This window comes from Neophocaena asiaeorientalis, unplaced genomic scaffold (assembly GCF_003031525.2).
Source record: "Neophocaena asiaeorientalis asiaeorientalis breed wild unplaced genomic scaffold, Neophocaena_asiaeorientalis_V1.1 scaffold823, whole genome shotgun sequence".
Lineage (NCBI taxonomy): Eukaryota > Metazoa > Chordata > Mammalia > Artiodactyla > Phocoenidae > Neophocaena > Neophocaena asiaeorientalis.
This window is the reverse complement of record NW_020172767.1, coordinates 514,429-521,714: the sequence shown is the minus strand read 5'-3', so window position 1 is coordinate 521,714 and position 7,286 is coordinate 514,429. Positions and strand designations below refer to the sequence as shown.

General features: G+C 58.6%; 1 protein-coding gene across 1 annotated transcript in view; it reads left to right on the top strand.

Moving 5' to 3' along the window:
* The window catches only part of MAMLD1 (mastermind like domain containing 1), a 57,077-nt gene extending 51,469 nt beyond the window's left edge, over positions 1-5,608 (top strand). The window contains exons 3-5 of the mRNA XM_024740697.1: positions 3,195-3,279; positions 4,250-4,753; positions 4,826-5,608. Of these exons, the coding sequence (XP_024596465.1) occupies positions 3,195-3,279; positions 4,250-4,753; positions 4,826-5,397 (1,161 nt within the window). The 3' untranslated portion in view covers positions 5,398-5,608. The remainder of the gene's footprint in view (positions 1-3,194; positions 3,280-4,249; positions 4,754-4,825) is intronic.
* Positions 5,609-7,286: the final 1,678 nt, after the last annotated feature.

Genomic DNA, 7,286 nt, shown 5'->3' with positions numbered 1-7,286 from the left:
GTCCATCCCTGCATTCCCCCAGAGCTGTTCCCTTGGAGTCCTCTCCCCGGTCAGAATGCTCTCCTCTCGGGGATCGTGGGGCAAGTAACTTCAGGCCGAATCTGCCCAAGACGCAGGAACCCTGTGTGCGCATCCGTGTGGAAGGTTTGTTCGTATTCTGCCTCTGCCTCATCCCGCATCCCGTTAGAGCGTCCCTGGGTCTTATGAAGTGGTTGAATCAGTAATGAGACCGTTCTCGGCCTGCAGTGGGGAGAGGACGCATCAGGTGCGCGCTCTGGGGCTCACAGGAGACATCCTCCTGGGATGGCCAAAGGGTGAGGCCCATAGGGCGGCCTGGCCCCCCCGGGGGGGCCCAGTGTCGGGCTCTCTGCTGTGTTGGGGTTCGGGCAGGCCCTTTGCCTGTCTCTCCTGCCTGTGCCTATAGCACCCGCAGGTGAACGCTAGCCCTCAGGTGAGCCCCCAGAGCTTCCTGGGACATCGGCATGAAGCTCCTCGAAAGGCAGCCCCAGGACTTCCTGGATCACCATCCTGGCCGAGGCCCGTCTGTGAAGGTGGCCCCTTGGCCAGGTGGGAGGAGGAGCCAGGCCCTCGTTCCTGGGGAGACTTCCTTCCGGGGACCACGTGGGGAAGCACACCTAGGCTCACACAGGCCCACCTGACGCCGCCCCGCCGGCGTCACCTGGCTCCATGACAGCCGACCGCAGCCCTAGGAAAGGCAGGCCTTGGATGAGCTCCTCCACGACCATGGTGGTGGAAAGCCACGGGTTGCCTGGGCCATCCTTCAGAGCGTCCATCACTAAGCAGCCGCTGCTTCCTCCTGGTCACTGAAAACATTTGTCATTTCCTGTTTTCTCCATTTTCCAACGATTCTAATTGTCAGTGTCAAAAGGCAACAACTGTTTTCTTGGGGCTTATCTTTGGAGCACATTGATTCAGAACAAAGGATGGGGGCCTCTGTCTGCAAAACAAAGGAAGCAGCCTCCTGGGGAGGCCTGGAGAGAATGCCCTGGCTGCTCTGCCAGGGACAACAGGACAGGCCGGGAGCAGAGGGCTGGCGGTGCCCCCCCGGATGCCCCAGCAGCGTGAAGAGAGCCCTGCTCGATGGCGGCACCCCAGGCCGGCGTCGGCCGTGCCCTTTGGACTTGGCAGCTTCTGTAGCCGTGCCGCTCAGCAGACTTGCGCTTAAACTCTGGATCCTCTGGGTTTCTGTGCTTCCTTGGATGAACGCCGGCCAGCATCCCGTTGTCCCTGTAACTGTGGACCGTTCGAGAAGCACTCCCTTTCATGTGGCAGACACTGCCCACTTCCTCCCCTCTGACCTCTGCCCCAGCCTCGCCTTCACTTTGGTTTCCCAGGCCCTGGGGGCGTCTTTCCTCTCTACCTCCCTCCCTTTGGACTCTTCTGCCTGTCCCCTGCTTTGTCTTTCGTCGCACTCTGTAGCCTCCACCTGCCCTTCCCCCACTCCGTACAACTTTCTGTTATTTGATGCACCTAATGGAGCAGCTGGTGGGGATGGAGTTAGGGCTGGTGTAGACAGCAGGGCACAGGAGCCGGTTCCTGGAAGCAGCGGGCTGGGGAGGCAGATGCAGTGGATCTGCAGTTAGGAGACGCTGCACTTCCCCAGCCGCGTCACCTTGAGCAAGTCACTTACCCTCTGTGAGCCTCAGTTGTCACGTCAGTAAGCTGGGACCATAGGTCTTCTACCCAGATCTCCTAGGGCTGGTGGGAGGTTCGATGGCAAGAACAGAGGCGAGAGGGCTCCCCCAGTTCCCGATGGGGTGGCCTTGGATGGTCATGTGACCCCTGTGCTCCTGAGGTCCTGTCTCCCCACCCCACGCTTTAGCAGGAAGACGGCAGCTCCAGGGCTGAAGAGCGACATCCCTGGCACCCACCTCCCAGCAGCCCCGGGGGAAGGGGGGCAAGAGCTCGGACAGGAAGCAGGCTGAGGGCGGGAAGCTGACATCGCTTGCGGTGTGGCCCGCCCACTGCCACGTGTTTGTCCTCTCTGCCTTGGCAGGAACCGAGGCCGAGAACTGCCCGACAGGCCTGGGCGCCGGGCGCTCTCCCAAGCGCCGGCCCTCCGAGTGCAGAGAAGCAGGCCCCGGGCAGCCTGTGTTGCCGGGTCAAGTCTTCTGGCATCTGGGGGGCGGGGGACGCAGTTCCGAAAGTAAACTCAGGGAGGCGTGCTCCCCGACAGAGCTGCCTTGCTTGGTGGCGCACGAGGAAGCAGACTCCTTGAGAAGGGGACAGAGGCGGCAGCGGGTGAGCGCTGGACTGGGAAGCAGACCTGGGGCCCAGTCACAGCCTGGCGCCGAATGGCTGAGGGGCTTGGGGCCAGTTGTGCCTTCTCCCGGCCTTCAGCTGGCTGGCTCGCGGCTGTCCCCTTGAGCGGCTCCCAGCCTCAGGGCTGGGACTGCAGCCTTCGAACGTGGCTCCTCCCCCTGCCCACCCAGCTTGCGGATGGAGACCGGGAGCCCGTTCCCATCGCCCATGTGCGGCCGATCAGGCAAGCGAAGGGAAGCTGGGACTGAGTGGCTACTCCGGGTGTCGGCCAGTGCGTCCATCTGATCGTGTGATCATCGCGCCCTTCGTGCCAGGACCACCTGGAACAAGCCTTGGCCCTTTCCCCATGACAGCCCCGACATCCCTGGTTCGCTCAGCCATTCTTTGCCCTCGTGGTTGGGAGCCCAAGCCCTACCTCCATCACTTAGCGTCCTCCGCGTGCGGCCAGTTTGTCTGGGTCTCCCTGAGGCTGGCATACGCCCAAACTCTTGTCAGCACCGTAGACGTGGTCTGGCCAAAGCAGAGTAGTGTAGGACTGTCACCTGCCTCCTTCTACATACTCTGCTTCTATTAACGCAGCCTAATGTCACATTTGCTGCCCCATCCTGAGCAGAAGGATGTCCAGAATGCCTCAATCTTTCTTCTCCGTGCTCTTGCTGTTAAGCTCTGTGTCTCCTGCCCTATCCTACGCTGTCGCAGTTGGTTTTTTAACCCAGGTGCAGAATCCTACTTTTGTTTATACCTGCGGAGTTTTGCTTGGGAGGGTGGGGCATGCATGCGAGTGTGTGTTGGTGCGTTCACTCATGCTTTCTGCTACACCAAAGCCAAGTCCTGAGTCCCCACACAGAGATCCCAAGGCTAGTATTTCTTGGTAGCCCTAATCTGACACTTCTTTTTCATCTTCTATTTAGCAAGAGAAGCAGAAATCAGGTCTTATGGCAATGATCCCTGAACAGCGGAGTGCATATCTCGCCCAACAGATGAGTCAATTTCAAGGTAAGCACTTAAACTCGATGTTCTCGAAAGGGTGGGCCAGGGGGAGTGTGTGTGAGGTTGGGGGAGAATTCATTCCAGCAGAAACAGTTACTGAGATGCTTCTGAAAAGCATTGAGGGAAAGAGAGGAGGTCTGCAAGGCACTTCCAGAGCAGCCTGGTTGGATCCGTCACGTGGAAAGCTTAAGTAGAGTCCCAGTGAAACGCTCAGTCTTAATGGCTCTGAAATCGCTGTTTGATTCAAGAGATTGATTCAACCATGGCATCTAGGACTGTAATCAACATTGACTGGCCGCAGATACAGCTGTTAGCCAAAAACCAGACACGGTCTCTGCCAGACTAGCAGGGGAAACATGCGTTAAGTAGTCCTCCCCAGCCAGTAGTGACATTGGACCAGGCCAAGGGTATTCTTGCCTGGGGTTTGGGGGAAGCTGCTTGCCCTCCAACAGGTGTTCAGCAGCTTCATTGTAGCCCAGTGGCCAGCAATGGCCCATTGCTCCTGCATTCTCTTGCAAAAACCCCTGTTCCTCTGGGTCTGATACCAGCTGAATGTCCCACCTGTCCAGGCTGGAGTGGCAGGGACAGGACGGACAAGTTCCAGAAAGGCCAGTGTCAAGGACTGGGCATCCTTCAGGGGGTGGGCGGTGCCAGGCCTGCGTACGGATCCTGCGTAGAAAAGTAGACCCAGACCCTGGCTTCATGGAGCTTACAACCTACTGGCACTTTCAGTCCAACGTGATCTGCTCTTGGGTGGAGGGGGAGCCATGAGCACAGACCCAGGGGGTCTAGGAGGGCTTCCCCCAAGAACTGCAGTCCGGGCTGAGGGTGGAGGAACCAGGGGAGCAGGGGATGCTCGGGAAGAGCCCAGGGCGGAAGGTGAGAGGTCAGTGCTGGGCCGGTGGCTCCCCGCCAGCAGCTGCGGCCCAAGTTGAAGATGCCTTTGGAACTGACCCCCACTTCTCTCTTTCTGTAGCCGTCCAAGATCAAGTCACCTCCAAGTGTAGCCGGACCAAGGCAAGCTCCCCACCCAGCCAACCCATGATGCCACCCGGAGCTGCGCTCCTCCAGAGCGCTCTGAGCCCAGGAATGGTCCCGCCCGCCAGGCACCAGAGCCGGGAGGGCGTGGGCCTGATGTCACCACCTCCAGGCAAGCAGCACGGGACTTTCAGCTCCAGCCCCCCGTTTCCCACACCCTTGCGCTTGAGCCACAACCCCGCGGGCAGCCTCGGGTCCACCTGCCGGCGCACGCGGATTCCCAAGGCCGCCCCCACGGGAGTGCCCCTGCCCGGCTTCTGTCCCAGCCCCCTGGGCAGCCAGCCCCTGAGTCCCCACCAGCTCAGACAGCCCTGCGTGCCAAGAATGCCCACCGTGCTCCACAACGCTGCCTGGGTGGCAGCAGCGGCAGCTGTGAGCACCGCGGTGTTGAGGGGGCCACCCCCGAGGCAAGCAGCCCACGGCATCCAGCAGCATTTCCATAGCAACTCCCTCTTTGCCAAGGCCCCCGTGAGAGTCCCCCAGGGAGCCCCAGTGTTTCCATCACAACAGGCAGTCGTGTCCCCCAGTCAGGTGGCCCCGGGAGGCAGACCCAGCCAGAAGGTGGGCGCTGCCCCCGCCAACCCCAGCTTCAGCCTGCTGGGCCACCAGAGCCTCAGACAGAGCCCGCTGCGGGGTCCCGTGCCTGTGCTGCACGCCACCAAGTCCCTCCAGCAAGGCATGGCCAGCTTCGGGCCCGTGAGTCCCATCCAGGGCATCGAGCCACCAAGCTATGTGGCTGCCACCGCCGCTGCCGCCGCCGCCGCCGCCGCCGCCACCGTCGCTGCCAGCCCGTCCCCTGGTCCCTTCAACAGCGTGGGGAGCCCCCCTGAGTTGCCACCCTATGCCTTGTTGCCCCAGGCCTCGCTGAACGATCTCATCTCACCCCCTGACTGCACTGAGGCGGATCTCATCGAAGCTCTCTTGAAAGGCCCCGGCGTGAGCCCAGCTGAAGACTGGGTGTGCAGCCTGAGGCTGATTGATGACATTCTAGAACAGCACGCTGCTGCCCGGACCGCCGCAGCCCAGAGCGCCGGCCACGTCCCTGAGCAGGCTGGCCACATCCCCCAGAATGTTGGCGAGCTTTAAATGCCCAGAGAAACCTCCACGTGGCCATCACTCCGGGGAGCGGTGTGAGTCCACAGCAAATTCGCAGCTGGTCCCACGTAGCCACACGCTTGTTGCCTCATTACGATTTGAGGGGCGTCAGCCCACGCCCACCCCTCTCGCTACCTGTGACGAAATGGAAAGCTGGTGATTTTTCAAGCTACCTGTACATATCTGAACATTTTGTAAATGGTTTTCCTAAACATTCACGACAGAAGTATTTATACTTCGTTTTGTGACTTTGTAAATAAAGTGACGGCTTTCCTTTCAGTAGAGCTGTGTTTATTATGCATTGTCTGTGTTCGTTCACTCCAGCCATACCTTGTCAACCAGGTGGTGGAGTCCTGTACGCTTTAGATGCAGTGGTGGATGTGATCAAGAGGTGGTGTACAAACTGACAAATACCAAATCGAAACTCACTTGGCCATTTATTTCCATTTCCACTAAAACTTCTGTCGCCCTGTGTGGTTCTTAACCTCTTTCGCAAACCTTTCAGTCTCTGCTAGCTCTTTCCTGATGAGCATATTAGAGCACAAGCCGTTTTATCGTTAAGTGCCCCTCAGAGGAATCATTTGCCTGGAGGCCGGAGAGTTCTGTAGATTTGGGAGAAGCAAAGAGGCAATGTGGGAGCTGGGCACTGTCTGAGGATCTTGAGTATCCTCCCTTTATCCCTCAGACGGTTGGCACTACTCCAGCAGCACCTTGCAGGGTGGAGGTGAGAGGTTCCTGGTTTAAAGCCTTTCGGTATTTGTTTTGATGTAAGGCTCTGTGGTCTGGGGGAAAATGGGTCTGTAAACATTAATTGTTGATTCGGGCTTTGTCTTTGATGGTTTCTATCTGCAATTATCGTCATGTATATTTAAGTGTCTGTTATAGAAAACCCACACCCACTGTCCTGTAAACTTTTCTCAGTGTCCAGACTCTGTGTAATCACATTTTAATTGCCACCTCGTATTTCGCCTCTACATTTGAAATCTGGCGTCTGTTTCAAACCAGTGCGTTTTTTCTTCGTACTGTAATAAACAGCCAGGAGAAAAGTGCCTCTATGTTTTCATTTCTCCAGGGAGCGTTCAGTACCTACAAACCCCTGTCAGCTAAGCCCGCTAGTGTCTTCGGGCCTTTCTGAGGCCACTGCCTGTCTCGGGATGCTTGGGCACCGAGGGGAGAGGGGTGAGAAGTTTGTGTAGCGTGAGCCGCGATCCTTTCACATCACAGCATAGAAGCACATCATTTCTGACTCGAACGCCTCCTTCTACAGAGGACGAAACAGGGGAGCCGCTAAGGTGACTCTGCGCTGGGGGCAGGGGGCAGGGGGAGGCTTGCGCTGAGAATCTAGACTCTCCCACCACCATCCTCTTTCCACTGAGAGGGTGACAGACCCAACTAAAGATCCAGCTCCTCCCACGTAAGGGGGACCCACAAAGGGCGGCTGGAGGTTGTCCATCACCTCACAGAGAGAGTCAGGAAGAGCCTGGCGAAGGCGTGGTCCCGGGAGAGAAGGGTCTTCCCGCCTCCTCGTCTCCTGGCCCTCCCCCAAAGTCTACGCTAAGGCCAGCCCTGTTCGTCCTTAGCACTGGAGCGGGCAGAGCTCATCCCCGCCCCGACCTGCTACCCAATCCCCGCTCGGCCTCCTCCTCTCCCCGCCCTCCCCGCCAGCGGTTGCAGGCAGCATCTTGGCTGCAGGCTGTTACCAATTTAAACTGCACGAAAACAACAGGGACTCCTGTCACCTCACACTCGGGCCCCTCCCTCACAGCAAGAAAGTGGCTTCCACAGAGCTTCTTTGAAATGTGGCCTCATTCTGAAGGGGACCCTAAAGAGATGGGTGGGACCTGTGCCTTTCCCACGAGGTGGCCAGGATCTGGCGCGTA